The 17,400-nt window shown below is 37.7% G+C and overlaps 1 protein-coding gene across 1 annotated transcript in view; it reads right to left on the bottom strand.

Moving 5' to 3' along the window:
* DOCK2 (dedicator of cytokinesis 2) overlaps positions 1–17,400 on the bottom strand; it is a 154,952-nt gene that overhangs the window by 111,810 nt on the left and 25,742 nt on the right. The window contains exons 18-25 of the mRNA XM_005523460.3: positions 15,455–15,638; positions 15,254–15,351; positions 14,194–14,283; positions 13,849–13,949; positions 11,287–11,421; positions 8,947–9,055; positions 2,542–2,612; positions 2,153–2,259 (exon numbers count right to left, since the gene is read on the bottom strand). Of these exons, the coding sequence (XP_005523517.1) occupies positions 2,153–2,259; positions 2,542–2,612; positions 8,947–9,055; positions 11,287–11,421; positions 13,849–13,949; positions 14,194–14,283; positions 15,254–15,351; positions 15,455–15,638 (895 nt within the window). The remainder of the gene's footprint in view (positions 1–2,152; positions 2,260–2,541; positions 2,613–8,946; positions 9,056–11,286; positions 11,422–13,848; positions 13,950–14,193; positions 14,284–15,253; positions 15,352–15,454; positions 15,639–17,400) is intronic.

Raw genomic sequence — 17,400 nt, 5'->3', positions numbered from 1 at the left:
ATCTGGTCAGCACTATGCAAAACCCACCATTTATTGGTTTTATAAAAGGTCCCCAGAATTAGAAATCCTCCTAACAAAATTTCTTATTCATTATTACCAAAAAAATACAGAAACAGTTGTCTTCTTTTTAGAATTCACAATGCATCCTGAGGTAGACATATCCCATGACAGACCAGCTATTTATTTCAAGACATAAGACAAGCTGCATTTACAAGCAACCAGCAATCTATTATTATTATTTATCTGCAAGTAGTAAGAGCTTTACAGAGTATTTTGCATTAACAGACCTCAGCTAAAGGAAAGGCCTGTTAAACACATGAAACAAGCACCACACTAAGCAGACTAAAATGAAAGCTTCTTTGGAATCCAAACCCACTCTTTTCTCTTCTGGAACACACAGAGGGATGGAAGAAAGGAGCTGCAGGATGTACACTAGTGAATAGAACTGTGAAGCACACAGTTATTGAATGCTCAACTGTTTTCCTTCTGAATCTTTACTAGAGTTTATTCCCTATTATACAAGCCTGGGATCTGCTGTCCTGACCATCACTTCTGAACTGAGAACCAATAATAATTGTACTTCAGTGAGACAAGCTTCTCTGAAGAAAAACTATTGAACTAAAAAAAAGTTTATAGCTTACACTTAATTTCTCAGTATTAAACACAGGGTAGCTGACTGAACTCTAGTAAGACCAGGAGTTCAGGAGAGTGCCTTATTTATACCCAAACAGAGGGTATATTTCTCCTTCTGCTCTAAATTCTGCTCACCACAACCACAGCTAAAACTAAGTCTGGCATTTCTGATTTTAGAAGCAGCAGCAGTAAAGGCACCTCATACTGCAATGATGTATCAGACTCTGCTTGTAAAACAGAAATACAGCCAACTACCAGAGCGAAGTGTGAATGCAGGACTAGAACTGTTTGAAAATTAATTAGAATCTGCTGTTAATAGTTTGGATCAGTGTCTGGAGATACCTAAGTTGCAGCTACTTGTGTTTCACCAATCCAAAGCAAATGTGAATTTACACATAGTTAAAACAAAAACACAGCTGTTGACCATGAAACTATTAAGATAAAGATAGGTGAAAATATTATTTAATTTAATCTAAACAGTAAAACCACCTACAGTATTTTCTTGGCTTTTTTTCCTGGAAACCTACAATGGTCTTAAAACACAGCAGATGCACCTAGTTATTGTTAAAGCTTACAATATACAATTCAGTCTCAATGGAATACAACACAGGTCTGAAAATAAAGTGTAATTTAGATCTGTCCTGGCTAGTTAGAACTGCATCACTCTCCTGGCAACTCAGAATGAAGTGAGCAAAGCAATCCTCTCTCAATTTACTCACAGCACTATTTGCAACCCACTGCTGTACCGACAAGTACCTGGAATTATTATCTCTAAATTGTCAGAACTCATGTGAGCAGTCTGTGTGCCTTTCAGGTTCTGAAGGTTATCTACACAGGCAAAAAGGTGGGGAGAGAGAAGCAACCATCCAGTCCACAAGAGAGGAGTCGAACACTTGACACTGATATGAAACTAATCATGTAAAACTTGGCTACACTGATAGGATTCCTTCAGCAAAAATTCACTTCTTGTGATAACATGATGGAAAACTGAGCACAATGGTGATAAAGGCATTTCAGCATCATTAACACTCCTGAGAGTTGAGAGAGACACTAAGTTCTGATAGAGGTCGAGAAGCATCATAATTCCTGTAAGTGGAAATGCTGCATTGCAGCCAAGTATACCACAGCACAATCAGATTTTTTTTGTCCTCTTCCCAGGCAGAGGCCTTATATAACATCTGTGTTCACAAGGTTTCACTTCATGTTCCTATTCCATTATAGACCTTAAAATGGGTTGAAAGGATATACAGCTCACCCACCTAACCACCATAACGTAAGAAAACCACACAAAACTGTTCCTCTGAGCCCTACCTGTTCCTTGCTTTAGGCCAGCAATCACACTTTGTACAGCTCTTGCCATCCTGTGGAAAGAGATGAATCCCCTCCAGAGCTCAGGCTTCTGGCATTCACACTTTTTCAGTATTTGTTTCACTCAATTTCAAACATGAATTGCACAACACATGAGCCACTGAAAATTTTCACACATTTGTTCGAAGCCTTACAGGCATTTTGTATTTACCTTGCTTCTTAAAAAGGTTGCTGCGTACAATTTCCTTCATGGACTGCACTTTCTGCTTCTGTAGTTTCACTGGTGGGATGCAAGTGTAAAATTTGTATAGTAGTTGGCTGCATGAAAAGGAAAGATGTCATAAATACCGTGCAGATTCATTCATCAGGTGTTAATAAGAACAGAGAAAAAGAGCAAAAGATCACATATTTCTAAACATTTATCACTTTTTAAGACTTACATTTATTTATATATCACGAATATTGACAAGAGACCAGTAACAAATGTATTCAGGGACCAACCACTGTCTTGATCAGTAGGAACTGGTATGCCTTTGTGGACTTAAACTGATCTACAAGAATTAATTGCAGACAGCTAGGAAATGCGCAGGAGTGACTCACCTCAGTAATTTGGCATCAAAAACCATTTCAACATCATGAAGAACTGATGGTATGTACTTCAAGGCAGCAACCTGCATTGACAGACAGATCATGTTAATTGTGGATGTTTATACATGTGCATGAACAGCACAGAGCCCACCACTGAGACAGATACACACAAAACTGAAAATCTCAGACTTCTTTCCCCAGGCTGAAATATTCACATTTGAATAAATTTCACCAGAGTTGCATGTGCTGAGGCAATGCAGAGGAACTTTACCATAGTTCCAAGTGGATCTGATTCTCTTTGCCAAGCGGCGAAAGGGCCCAGGCTTTGTAGCTCATCTCTTTGGAGACCACTAAAATTGTCATTAGGATGCAAATAAGTAAACCAAGCACTGATCAAAGCAGGAGCTGTATCAATTCCATCCTAGAAATGTGCCGTGCAGGAGTCAGGGTGACAGCCACCGCCCACCCCAATGCCACACTTTCTAGAATAGATGAAAAGGGGTGTCATGTCCCTAACCAACCATCTGCAGCCAAGCTGTGGGATGGTTTATCTCCTCCTATCAATTCCTGAGCTATGTTTTGACAGCATAGTGGGATAATCAAACCTTACCCTGACAAGGCTAAGAGACGAGTTACTATTCTTACATGGACAAGAAAACTTGAGCAGGCAATTTCAGGCTCAAAATCACCACTAACACTTAAGGCTAATATGCATAAAAACTGATTTGCAGTACTTCACTGCACAGCTTTAGGGTGGAAATTCCTACTAACATCTTCCTAAAATCTAAATTAAAGTCAAGTGAAGCCTTCTATTACTGATCTATGTGATAGTAGCCTATCCAGGTTCAATATTTCTCTAACCTGTATACAGCAAGCTCCTTGTTAAAAACTTACTCTCTTTCTTAAGAGTAGGGAGCTTAGAATGAAGACAATCAGAGCACAGCTTTCTTTGGCTCTTTTAGACCTTTTAAACACAATAAATCTATAGTTTTATTTGTATGAGCTTCCACTGCAGTAGAAAATTAAAACAAAACAAAAAACTAATTATGTCTTGATTGAAAAAGAGAGCTTAGTCTGCAGCACGAGTGAATACAGTATTTCAAAGAAACTCAATGCTGGCATATGATACATTCAGATAAAGTCATTCTCCTGCAGATCTCATCCCACACTCATACACAAACCTAGAAAGGTTAAAGGAGTGTTTAAAAAAGAGATGAAATCTACTGATCTTGGGAAATCCCTGGGCTATTTAAAGCACCCATACAAGCCCCTGTGTTGGGCTGGAAACTGCCTCCAGCTTGAGTTCAGACTCATGCTGCTGCTCCTCACTTTTCAAGCAGCAGATACTTGTTGCACAGCAGCATCTGAATTTCATTTTACAGCAATTCACAAGTACTGTGAAAGGTGTTTGATAAAAGAGAGAGCCACCAGCGGCCAGAAAATATTTCAAGTAGTACTCCACTGACAGCTGGACTATTGTGCTGTCTGACTTTCTCATGCTCCCTGTTCTACACTTGCATAGGAGGGAAGTGGGAAGGATAGAGCTGCAAGCTCTCTCTGCAGATCCACAGCTCCAGCTGAAGTACAATAATGAGTATATCCCCTGCACTATTTTAGACTCACAAGTTTCATTTGCAGTAATTGCTTCAAATGATGCACTATGGATACAATTGAGCACTGTCCTTAATGAAGTCATTAAAATCTCCTAGTCAGCAGTACAAGATGTTCTGCATTCTTCAAACCCTAAGAGATTATTTTTTTAAGCAGGATACAGATAAACCCACAGCACTGCAGAAAATTATTTCTTACATATACAATGTACAGTTAAATTTATTTTAACCTTTACTCCTGACCAAGCTTATTTTTAGCTGCCCTCTTTTTGCAGTATTACATTATACATATTCATGAAATCCGAGTAACCATGAGATGAAAAGTACAGTCGAAGAAATCACTGGTGCTCTGTTTCTTAATCTAATTTTACTTGCTATCAAGGCAACTTTAAGAAGTTACTGTGCCATCCCCCTTTGTGCACCATAAGCAAAGCACCATTATCAGTACCTTTCTAGCCTCATTCCCTCATAAGAAAACTGTACAGAGATCCATAAAGTCCTTAGAATCTACTGCAGCAGTAGGGTGGGTCAAAATTGCTTGGGGAAGAATGAAAGGCAGCAGCTTCATATTCCATTATTTTTCATACTTTTCAGTGCCACAGACAATTCCTTTATGCTATGTTTCAATGACCTTGAGAACTTGTCATCTAAGGTTTCTGAAAACATGCACAGCACAGGGAGTTGTGCTTTCTCAAATCAGTGCCTAGGAGCAAGCAGGGGGGAGATGACATTTGCAGCAGACAAGACCATCTGTAGGTCAAACGTGGTGTGTCAGCTGGGGAACACAACAGTTGGAAAAGGAGCAGAGGTTTGATTTGTAAATTAAGGTTGAGAGCACAAGCTGGTCAATGAAAGGGCACACTCACAGACTACAAGTCAACAGTAGGGTGATGTAAAAACCATATAATCCGAAATTTAAAAATCATTCATTCAATTTCATTCCCCAGAAATAGTGATTTAAACAGACATAAAACACATCCACTAATAATTATGTTTGTTTCCCTGAGTGCTCAGACAAAGGATAAAAAGTACTGATACCTCCTCTATTCCCCCTAACCCCTGAGCCTCCCTTCACCAAACTCTTTGCAGTTTCTGGAAACTCCTTTCTAGGTTTCCAGATTTCAAGGATTCTCCCCCTGAGAAGTACAGACTTAATGAAAAAATCTCTCTAAAATCGACAAGAGTCACCAGCAATGGCTACAGAAGAGCAGCTGATAAATGCAACAAAGCTGTAACATCATCCCTGACAAAAGAAATTGAAGAAAGGTTTAAGTGTAGTGCCTAGAAAGCCCTACCACTGTAAAGACAGTGTAACTTCTGAATGAATTATTTTAAATAATTACAGGAGCAATCTGTAAAAAATCCTCTTAAAAGGAGGAATCCTTACCCTACAGCTGCACATTGATTCTTGTACTGGAGGCATGAAACCACCCCAGCCTCCACTCCAAGGGCCAGCTTTACAAAGCACCATGCCTGGAGCTCTGCACTCAGATGCAGCCAGGCCACTCTGCAGCTCAGATGGGTGCTCTTAAACATCAGCACAGCAGGGATATTGAAAATAGAATCCTAATTGTAGTTTAATTACTTCATGCAGTGCTGAAGTTGAGAAGCATTCTGTCTGCATCTTTAAACAAAAAAGATAACTTGCCCAACTCCTGAAGTTGTTTTTTTTTTTTAAAACAGGCTAATGTGGATTAATATGTACATTTCCAGTCTGCCAACAATAAATTAACAATTCAGTCTTTAGCTGTTCAAAGCTTATGTGAAAGTACTACAAAACAGAAACAGATATCTGCCCTTCCCAAAACTCAGGCTCTACAGTAAGTCAAAGCCTCAATCCACTTCAGTCAGCTTTAGAACAAGGACTGAAAAGATATCTTTAACTTTTTGTAAACGTATACAGCATTTAACAGATCAGGAAGTAAGATATCACTCAGCAGATAAAGTTAAATTAAAGCAATAAAGTGCTTCTGGCATAGATGAGGCTGTTCCATATAACACAATTTTATAAAAAATCCTTTCCTGAGTGAATTAATTTTCAATGCAAGTCTGAGTGTGAGTCTATCAGTAAAAATAGCTGCGAAATTACTAGAGGTGAAAATACTGAGTTCCAAATAAAAAAAAAAAAAAAAAAAAAAATTAAGAATAGCAGAGACCAAGAAACTTCAGGTTTCATAAGAATTCTTTGAATCATCTACAGTAAAACCCACTAAGCATTTGGACAGCCAAGGATGAAATAAGAGTTAAAAATTCACATTCAAAAGCTCTGCAAACTAGTTCAAGTTTTAATATCCTGAGAAACTCAATTACTTCAACTTTCTCCAGGGCTCCTAAAACTTTCTTCTCTGATATCTTCAGACTATAATCTACTTGTACCCATTCAATTGATCCTATCAATCTATGTTCCAGTTATCAATGACAATTCCAAGTGTGACAGATTTAAGCCAGTTTTAATATTCTGATTATTCCAGTATTTTTCCAACAGACTCTGAACTTCCCTCTCTGGGTACACAAACTGTAACATCTATGGGGTCCCTTGTGTCCATAGAATCACCGAATAACCACCTGTCCCTTACTCTGCAAAGTTAATTTGTACTACTACAACATCCATCACTGTCATCTCAAATACCCCAAGGGAAATCAGTGTTGGATTTAGGCAGAAGCAGATTTATGAATTTTTTTCTACTACTTTCTCCTCCCTCTCACTAGAAATTATCTCCATTTTCTGGCCTGCATCCACCTACCAGGGCAGGAGTCTCAAGTACCAGCACTGAAATCTCCTCCAAACAGGCACATAAATACTGTCCCTTGAGAAAGCTGTGGCTGCTTATGGAGTTCATGATGAAGTGGGAGGGAGTGTTAATTTTATATTTTTTTCCTCCACTAAACTTATTTCCAGCAGCCAACACTAAATTAAAGCTGGGCACTGCTCATTCCATGCCTCTCTTATCAGAATTTTATAACATGAATACAGTAGTTTTTATTTACTGTATGTAAAGCAATCTCTTTGTAGGCTTCTCTCAGAGACACAGCTGTATGAGCCATTAGTATCTAGAACAAGAGCAAAGTTGTGATATAAACCAGTATTTCACATCTGCCATTAAAGGTTCCTGCTAAAAAGAAAACTTTCAGTGTCTTATGAAGATTTAGAGACCCCCAAAGCCCACTAGTGCTTCAGAATTATGAATAAATAGGACCCATTTTGCACAACTGACAGCCCTCATTAGAAATCAAAAACTTTGATTTTCAACATGGTTTTGATCAAAGTATAACTGTTTACTGGTCTGTTTATGAAGCACAAGGATGTGCTCTTTAAAATTAGCATTAGCATCCTTTAGTCCTTCTCAGGGATGCTCAGCTCTGTTTTCAAGGTTCTGCTGTTTCTGAGGAACATCAGCCAAGATATGGTACATGTTTGCTAAGCAGGTACAGCGCTAGGAGCTGGCATGAAACATGGAAATATGGAAATGGGGGTAGCCACAGTCACACTCCTCAGTCCATGCAATGTCACAGTGCCACTGTCTCTACAACCTGCTCTGCAACACTCCCAGCAGCCTTTCAGGGGCACCACTGCCCCTTGCACACCCAAAAACTGTTAAGGAGGAAAAAGTTTTGTGTGAGCCTTTCTTGTCACTCTCAAGAGGAAACTGCCCTGCTCATCAGAGGAAAGACAGATGGACAACCCCACACCAGTGATGTGACACGCTCTCCCCAATGAGCATCAAATCCTCCAGGATCTCTTTCTTAATTAGTGCAAGTACCATAGGAGCAAACATTATTATATAAACTCTTTCAGTATTTAAAGATGTTTTGGGGTTTTTTTTCAGAAGTTTCTCCTGCTTCTGATGCAGCATTCAAATGTACAAAGTATTCCCAGGAAGGCCTCTACAGAATTATCAAGTAACAGAGTATCTGCTTGATTTTTAAATGCATTTAGAAAATTACTGTAACCATGGTATTATACAATTAACTTGGTATTTACTTTCTCAGCTTTCGCAGTTGCACATTAAACACTCCATGCAAAGTGTCAGCTGACACAAATCTCAAGATCAGCCACCTGAGGTTTTATTCAACACAGGCTTTTTCACAGGCTTCCACTTCTAATCTAAGTCATATCAAAAGGAATCAAAACACAGAACCAGATGAAAATTCAAGCCAAATGCATACAATCAGTTTTTAATAAAGAATGTATGAATCATCAATGTTGCAGCTAATAAATCTCCTACATTTCACTCTACAGGAAATCTTGATAGTTTTTCATATTAATACAGAACTGCAAATTATTTGATATTAATGATTAAAATAGCTCCTTGTTTTCTAGTTTTCTTTAAAACATTAGATTCTGAAGGGTTAGAATAACTGAGATTGACATGAATGGCAAACCCTTATCCTATTTTCAGTTTAAACAATGGAACTCCCAAAGACTGAGACAATAATATTTATTTTCCCAACTAAAGGTGGTGGAATCCCTGCTTAGCATTATCTGGAGAAACTCAAGAATTAAACATTCAGGTCCCACTGGAGGCTTCAGTCATTAGATTGCTTGAAACTTTCCAACATTTGTGTCTTGGTTCTTTCCTTGACTACATTCACAGAATTTCTGTAAGCGTATCTTGTCCTGACCTTTTCAAACTAGGCTCCAAATTTATCAAACAACCTGCTCTTCCAATAGAGGGGAATTACAAAAGAGACATATTGAGAAATTTCCTGTGTCTTTTCCTTGATTTAAAAAGGACAAAAATAAAAAGCCCATGTACAAAATCCATATAGAAAACCAAATCCAGCTGGTTTTCAAGCACACACCAACCTGCAACAAAATAGCAGTTTTATGCTGGCTTCTCATCAGGTTGTTGATGGATTCAAAGAGTCTTCTCATTGATTCTTCAAATTCTGTTTGTTCTTTGCCTTCATATAATCTGTTGAGAGATGCATTAGGTTATCCTTTCAGAATTAGAAAGTTACATCCTCCCAAATGCAACAGATTAAACATTAAATAAATATTTCAGAAGTTGATGCAATATTATGTACATAGATATTTCCCTGGTGGGTTATAACTGCTATTCACTATATTGTGTAAGAATTCCTCCATTTGAACACTACAATAACCACTTTCAATTGTTTTAAAAGCCTCTAAAGCATGACACCTCCCAGATTGGAGCTTGTATAAATCATTTTACTTTCAAAGTAACTTATGTGCAAAAAGGAAAAAAAAATGGTGGGTTTTTTTTCCCCCACTACAACTGAGCTACTCAAGGATACATTCCACAAATTATGACAATTTCTGTCTTCTGCTGCTGCTGCCACTTTTTCCAAGAGCTATTTTTACTGGCCCCATTAACCATTCTGCTTTTTGAAAAAAGTCTCTATTTGACACTTAAAAGTTTAAAAGTGCATTTAAATTGAGCTCTCTCCATTATTTCTCCATTCCCTGTCCTAAAGTTTGAATCCCTCAGATTATCTCTCCTGTATTGTTCATACTGGCTCTTAGTACTAAACACTACCTACATAAACAGTAAAAACACTGATGACATGTGAAATTAGTTATGTGAAACAGCTGTCAAGAGTTAAAGAAAAACAAGCTAAGAAAAAATCCAAGAAGACAAGAGAATCCTGAAATGTGAGTAGAATACTGTGAGCTAAGTGCTGCCTCTTCTGCTCCATCAGGAGAGAAAAATCTCTTTTTAAAGTAAGGTATTGCAGTGTCATTCATTTGCTTTTCTTTTCAATTTGAAATGTAAGACTGCTTACAATAATAGTATTTTTCCCATGAATTTAGAGTTTCAGACCTGTAGTTAAGTAAGAGTAGGTATATGTAGCTTATCACCTATTCAGGTGATTATGATTACTGCAATGCAACACATTGCAATTGCCCACTTTATGACAGATTGTCCAATAAACACTTTCAGCTGCAAGATAACACAAGGGATTAAAATGAGGACCAAAGTTCTCCCTGAAAAAAACCCTTCTGATTTCTGACCTTCATCCAGACAAGAAATTTTCCATAATCCTCTACACAATGCTTCCTTCTCCAAAACTCTAATATACTTTTCTGCCATTACACCTATGATAAAAATATAAGATAAAGTTGTATTCAGCTCTCCAAAGCACAATCTCCTTCCTTATATAGCTTTACACCTTGTTTACCTGTATCCATCTATAATAGTAAGTTCCTAGAGACAATAATATTTCTAAGGTACTTCAACGAAAACATCATCATCCAGCAAGTAAACAAATTAAAAAAACCCGTAAATTTATATGGATTTCTTTTTTTAATGGGCAGTGGCATATCAGAGGGAAAATGTGTTAGAGCTCCCACTGAGCATAAGACAGCTGGAACAGAACACCTTCCTCTTCAGCCACAAACACAACACCCAACCACTCCCTCTCCCTACAGGTCTGAGGCTGCCACTGCCTGACCTCTGCCCCTACAGTCCTTCAGCCACAAAGGGAAATCAGAACTCGCTGTAGGGGAAAACCAGCTCAGGATAAATAAATGGAGAGGGGTGAAGCAGAAAAGAATGGAGGGAATGGTCTGTGGTATATGGAGAGAGTACAGTTACCAGTGTGCAATTTTTCTCCTTCCACTTTTCATTTCCTTTGTTCTCCCCTCCTCCTTTTCCCCTAAACCTGAATACCACTTGTAAATACTACACCTCTGTTTGCCTGAGCTACAAACATCCAGTCCATTGAGACTTCCCTATAAATTCCTTAAGAGGAGGTCCAAAACTCTAAATTTAGTGTGAGCATGGTTCCTGAAATGACACTGCTCTGTCCACGGTGTGAGGGGCTGAACACGATGTTCTCAAGGACAAGTCTCCAGCCTCCAGCCATCTGTTGAGACGTTTGGCCATCCACTGGTCTTAGGCCAAGCCACCTGACACAAAGAATAATCACCCTTTGAAACCTGCTGCTATTACCAAATCCATCTCTGGAACTTACACTGAGATTCAGAAAGCGGATTTTTGGATCTTCCCTCTACAAAAAATATCTCAGCAGTGTCTGTATTTTAGAGCAGTTGTCAGTTTTTATGTTTTATTTGTAAAAATAAAAATCAGCTCTGTTCTAGAACTAACTTTTTCTATTTCTCAGGTCTCCTTCTATGTCTGATATTAGACAGCTAATTAAATTGCAATGTCTGAGTACTCACTGGGAAAATAATGTCCTTGATCTAACAATGAACTTGAAAACATATTCCAGTGCTTTCAGAGTTCTGAGGATGGGTTCACATTGCTCCCCTCGGCTGGAAGTATCCAAGTATATCTTCAGAACACTCATTAATTTCCTGAAGTTTAAAAATAATTAAAAAAATAATTGTCATTATTATTTTTTAATAACCTTCTTTAGTTTCTTTGGCAGCTCTAAATATATGTTCATGCTTAGTCAAGCACATCCAAGAAAACAGACTGTATGTATTTCTGGATTTATGTTGCACAAACTCTGTCAGTATAAACAAATGAGGAATAAATTCTTAGCTGCACAAGCAAGAGAGAAATCTGAAATCCCAAAAAAGCAGCATGACTTTACACAATCCTGGAAGCACCTTTACAGAAGTTTGTAACAAAGAAACACAAAATATTCCTTCTGCTTACCTCCACTGAGCAGTGATTAAACACCACTGCATGCTCTAATTAACAGCAAGTAAATACAATATTCCAGTACACAACAATATCTGCTTAAATAATTTACTTTACTTAAACACTTCTTTATTCTGTATCTAAAAGCAACTTTTTGTTAAAGACACAGCCAGCTACAAATGAGCAGAAGTTCATCTAAAACTAAGTTCCTTAATTTGTAGCTATAGAGTTATCTCAAGTGATTAAAGCAATACCAATGATGCAGTATTGATCTTAATACAGCCATGATAAGGATGGTTGGGGTTTTTTTTCCCTACATCTCTACAAAAATGGGGACCCTGCCCTACACAAACAGCCAACAAACAAACCTCTGTGTAACTAATACACATCCCCAGCCTAACTCACATTTCAGGACCAAAATGTTGTGCTTTCAGCCTCTCAGCCTCCAGGGCATTAGATCCATTGTGTGTTTCCATTTTCTCCTTTTAGCTGCTCAGAGTTGGAGCAATATTTATCCAACTTGTAGGTAGGTGTAGTGCATGTTAACCCCTCTCAGAGCTCTCTAAAAGCCAGCAGAAAGGATGACTCAACAGGAACTGAATAAATAGGTGACAGTTTGGCCAACCAACCATGTCATAACATGGTTATAATATGTCTGGGATACAGTATTTCCTTCCTAGTTAGGAGTTAGGCCACACACACTTGCATACTTTATAAATGATACTGGAACCAGAGTAAATCTTTCATGATGTGCATTGAATGCTAAGAAAACACATGATGTGAGGAGCAATCATAAACATTATTATTTTGCCTCTATCACATTGATTAAATCATCAGATACTCCCAGACAGGTAAGTCTTAGAAATATTTTATGCAAATAAGGCTGTCCTGAGAGGTTCTGTACCCTTCCTTTTCTTCTTTAATAAAGCATTAAATTACATGTGCTTGTTACTTATGGAGTGAGAGAGGATTGAAGAAGAGCACATAGCTTATGATAGAGCTTTCTGAGCCCAGCTCACTTCAGCTTTACTGAGGTGTGAGAAAGGGCTGATTTTGCACTGCTGCCTTTCAACCCTAGGAAATTCATGGTCTAGTGCATGATTTTTTGTGACATTTCGTGTTTAGTTAGAACTGACGCAAATTCAGCACAGACAGTAGAAGATATCCCCAACTATTCCAAACCTTCAGCTCAGGTCTTCCATGCACTATTCATATTCCAAATTAAAGTTCTGCTTCATTCTGCCACTCCATTAAGCTGCCGGAATGAGACATCAGGTAGATTAAAAACCCACATCTATCCTCTTAGATTAAAACCCCACATCCATCCTTTTAGAGCACATCCCAGGGATCAGCACCAGCTGAAGATGTTAACTTCCTTCACAATTCAGTCATTTTATCCTACATCATCTGCAAAAGCCTATTCAAAACAAAGCAGGAATCTAAGATTAAATCTGGTGTATAACACAACTGCACAGTTTTTACTCTTTTCTATGAGTCCATGTCTTCTCATCTGGGTGTTATGTGGAAGCTCCAAAAGTTGAAAACAAATAAATAAATAAAAAATCCACTACAAGTCCACCCATTGGCATGACCATGTAACAAATACAACAACTCCATTTCATAGCAGGACAGGTAACAAATACCAAAATTCACTGCACTGAACCCCTCCAGATGCAACATCAGACTCAAATGCATATGAAAACTTGACAGTTCCCAAATAATTATTTTGCCTTTGAGTTTGCTTGATGTGAAAAAAAAAAGTGGAAGTCTATGTAAATGGGTTAAGGAGAGCCTCAAGTCATCACTTGAGGCATTTCAGCTTAAGGTCAGGGATACAAATGGAGAGCAAAGCATCTTTTGACAAATTTGACAGGATACAGGTGAAGTGCTCAGACAAAGCAAAATCCAGATGACAGAAAACAAATGCCAAAGCACCATTTAACCCCAAATCATTTGCTATGGGTTCATTAATTCCACTTATTAATCAAATGTGTCTCAGAAGCAGAGAAGCAAACTGCAGCATCAAAACAACAGTCACCATAAATTACATCAGAAAAGTCACAAGCAGGATTTACTTTTTTTTATGAGATGGTGGAGGTTTAGGAAAAAAGAGAAAGAAGAAAAAACAAACTTACTTGTATGCCAAGGTTGCACTGAAGTGCTGTTGGATATATGCTTCCAAAACAGTGTTAAAGTGCTGAAACTTACGGTCTGCAATGAGCCCTATGATATAGATCTAAACAGACATGCACACAATTAGCCAGAGTCACATTGGAAACTTAAATATTATCTTCCTAGAAGTATTTCTGGTAATTTACTATTTAAGTTTTAAAAGAAATTTGATTTTCAGTTAATGAGTAATATTCCTCTGTTCTATAAAGACTTTAAGACTAATTCTCTGAACTGAAAAACTTGATAGTTTGTTCAAAATTCTAAGGTTCTTTACTTTGACAGATAAACTCATTGGTGCTGATTCTTACCAGTGCATCAAAGACAAGGATGTCATACTCATTACTGTGGGAATGCTCCATCATGATGTTAAACAGGGCATCCAATGTATCCTGGAGAAACTGCAGAATATGAAAAGACAAACTGATAACCAATTCAACATGAAAATCTCACAAGAAAATTTTCTGATAGTAAACTTGGTTTTCCACAAGTTAGAATTTTACTACCTTTACTGAAGCATCATTTAAATTGAGAATACATTTCCAAGGGTTTAGGCTCTAGTTGGTTTAATTTTAAGAACCTACATCCTCAGACACATGAGCAATCAATAATACATGCTTAGCTCAAAGCTAAAAAAGATTAAAAAATTATATAAATGACAAAACTTGCTAAAACTACATTCCTTAGTGACACAGATTAGTGGTTGCTATCTTCACATATACATGTTGATTAAAAATAATTTTCCTGCTGCTGTGGTCTGATTCAAATTCTGCTCTAAATCAAAGTACCTCAGTGACTTGGGACACAAATCTTTGGTTTAAGAAATGCACTCCTCTTTTGGTTTTTTTTGGTAATTCTCATTCCTTGTCTCCAGAGACATCTAACGTTTATGTTTAAAGACACAAAGGTAATAGTATCTGCCATTTTCCAAAATACTAACAGTTTTTATTCATATACTCCTTAAGTTAAGAAAGTGCTTTGTTGGGTACATAACACTTCTTGGATTTAATATCAACATGTAAATTAATATTAAAAACCACAAAGAAAGCAGTAGGAATTGTTTGGAATATTTCAGATAGACAAAGGGAAAGAGATGAATAGAGAGTGTGGAAAATATTTTATCATTACTATCTTCATCTCCTAGTAGTAATAATCTTAGAAATCCCCCAGCCCAACAATAGCCAACAGCAGAGATATCTGAAATTAAGAAGTAGCAGGAAAGCTGGCCAGCCCTGTGAAGAATCTTGTCCAGTTGCTGGTTTTCTTGCTCCGTCTAATGAAGAGTTTTGCTCATGTCCTTTGCAGACTAACAAAGGCATTGTGTATGAAGGGCCCTGAAGAATAACTATTATTTGAAATTTAAAGATTTACCTTCACTACTTCCTCTCCATCCACAATCTTCAGCTTTTCCAGGTTTTCCTGAAGCAGCTCTGGCTTCATGCGCCACTTCAAGAGACCCAGCAAGCCCACTGATAGAAAATAAATGGGCAGACATTAAAACACAAAATCTGGTTTATCAACTTGTGCAAATGTTTTCTTTCTAACACTCCCACCTCCTTAGAAGGCACATACCATTCTGAGTTAACTTTGTAGAACAAACAAGAGTTGAGATGTAAAATGCATCTCTTGAGCTGACTGAAAGCCCCCCAACAATACTTGAGCTCCTGACTAAGGTTGCTCCTTTGTTTTCCATGTGCAGACGTGTAGAAGGCAATGCCAAATAAGCACCAGCATCCTCCATTTTTTTACTGTCCCCCTGAAAAACAACACACTGTTCATTACATATTTCACACCACCAGATTTAAAATTAGACTTATTTTGTACTTTCTAGAGAAGTAAAAAAAAATTGAGGAGCAGGAAGGGATTTGAGGGGTGACACCCCCAGCAGAATAAAAGCAAGAGCAAATCTCTCTTTAAAATGTCAGTGGGTGTGGAACACTGAAGAATAGTGAAGACTGTACACAGGATATAGACATGATTATAATGTCTGCACACAACTTATAACCAGAAAACAGAGCTGAGTAAGGAAGGAATAGAAGCACTGTTTTGATATCCTCATTATAACTTTATACCTGGACCTTGAATATAAAAGATCAGGGCATGGTAAGATTACATTTTAAATCAGACAGCATGCTGCAGTAACTAAATGACATAGAATACGTGCTTTTCACCTGAATGAACAGTACAAAACCATAGAGCCAACATAGATTTTTCCCTCCTCTCTTTCATCAACTTCCGTGCCACAATCCCACAGACTTTCTGGGCCTTAAGATTCTCCAGACAGGCAAGGAGTTTTAGACAAAGACAATAAAAATCATGCTCCTCACTGTTTAGAGAAAACAGTGTTTCTTTAACAAAACTACTCCAGAAAATTTCCCTGATGAATTTGAGATGTCACTTAAAGCTACAGCACTGTAACAAGATATGACTCAATTGCAGACCTTTAGTCTACAAATGAACGAGGAGCTGCAAAAACCATGATCTAGAAAGACATTTCAAAGTTTTGCAGTTTTATCTGGTTCAGTCACTGCAGATGTGCAGTTTCTACTTTGTATCAAAGAGGTAAGGTTAAAAATTGACTGTAGGAGTGCTAGACAGACAGGAAGTAAAACCTTTATGCAGCAAAACACACAGCAGTACCAACATCTATAGTTGTATCAGGCTTGCCAAATAATTACTTCCCAGATTTCTGCAAGCAAAAGAAACTCTTGACTTTCTCTTTTTGGGACAAGACAGACAATGGGAAAAAGATGAAGTTTTGATCCAAAAGTCTCTCAAAAAGATCCAATGTCTAAAGACAGTTTAAACCTAGCAGTTTTCAAGTTACTTTTTGTAAGAGGCCAGGTGTATGACTGCTTTAAACACAGCTTACAATTACTGTTTTTAATACTAGAATAGGCAAGCATATGTCAGAAAATCTGTCTGTTACTCACAACCATAAACTAGGTCAACTCCATTTAACATTTCTCATCCATGCTATCACTTCAAAAAAAATTACTGAGCTGATGCAGAAATGAATTAGGTGGAATTTCATAACCAACATTAACCACACAGTCCACAATTTTCCTTCTAGTCTCAATATTTTAAATGATAGTTTCAATGAAGAGAAGATAAATAACTCTATGTTGCCATTAATCCCTTTTGGCTTGCCTAAGCAACTTGATTTAGTTGCATGCATCTCACTTGGTATTAATGATACAGCAAACTTGTTTACTGAGAGTAATCAGTAGAGTCAAAGAGTGCTGAAAAATAACCTAAGTTTTCTTTGTACTGGAAGTGATTTCTGGTTCTTAGTTCCTGCTAGACACCATTCTCCAAGAAGGCAAACAAAATTTGAAACATCTGTTCCCTGCTTCCTTGACAAAATCAAAGATGCTGTTTCCAGCTGGTGGCAACTAAAGCTATTCTTCACACCCAGAACCCAAATTGCTGAAACTTTCACTTTTGTACCTGAGGAACTACACAGTAGTTTAAAATAAGCATTTTCCTATGACTGCATTCCCAGATTATTCATGAGA

This window comes from Pseudopodoces humilis, chromosome 17 (assembly GCF_049639895.1).
Source record: "Pseudopodoces humilis isolate 2021_Gansu_Grassland_sample_001 chromosome 17, ASM4963989v1, whole genome shotgun sequence".
NCBI classification, from domain to species: Eukaryota; Metazoa; Chordata; class Aves; order Passeriformes; family Paridae; genus Pseudopodoces; species Pseudopodoces humilis.
This window is presented reverse-complemented; position numbering and strand designations above follow the sequence as displayed.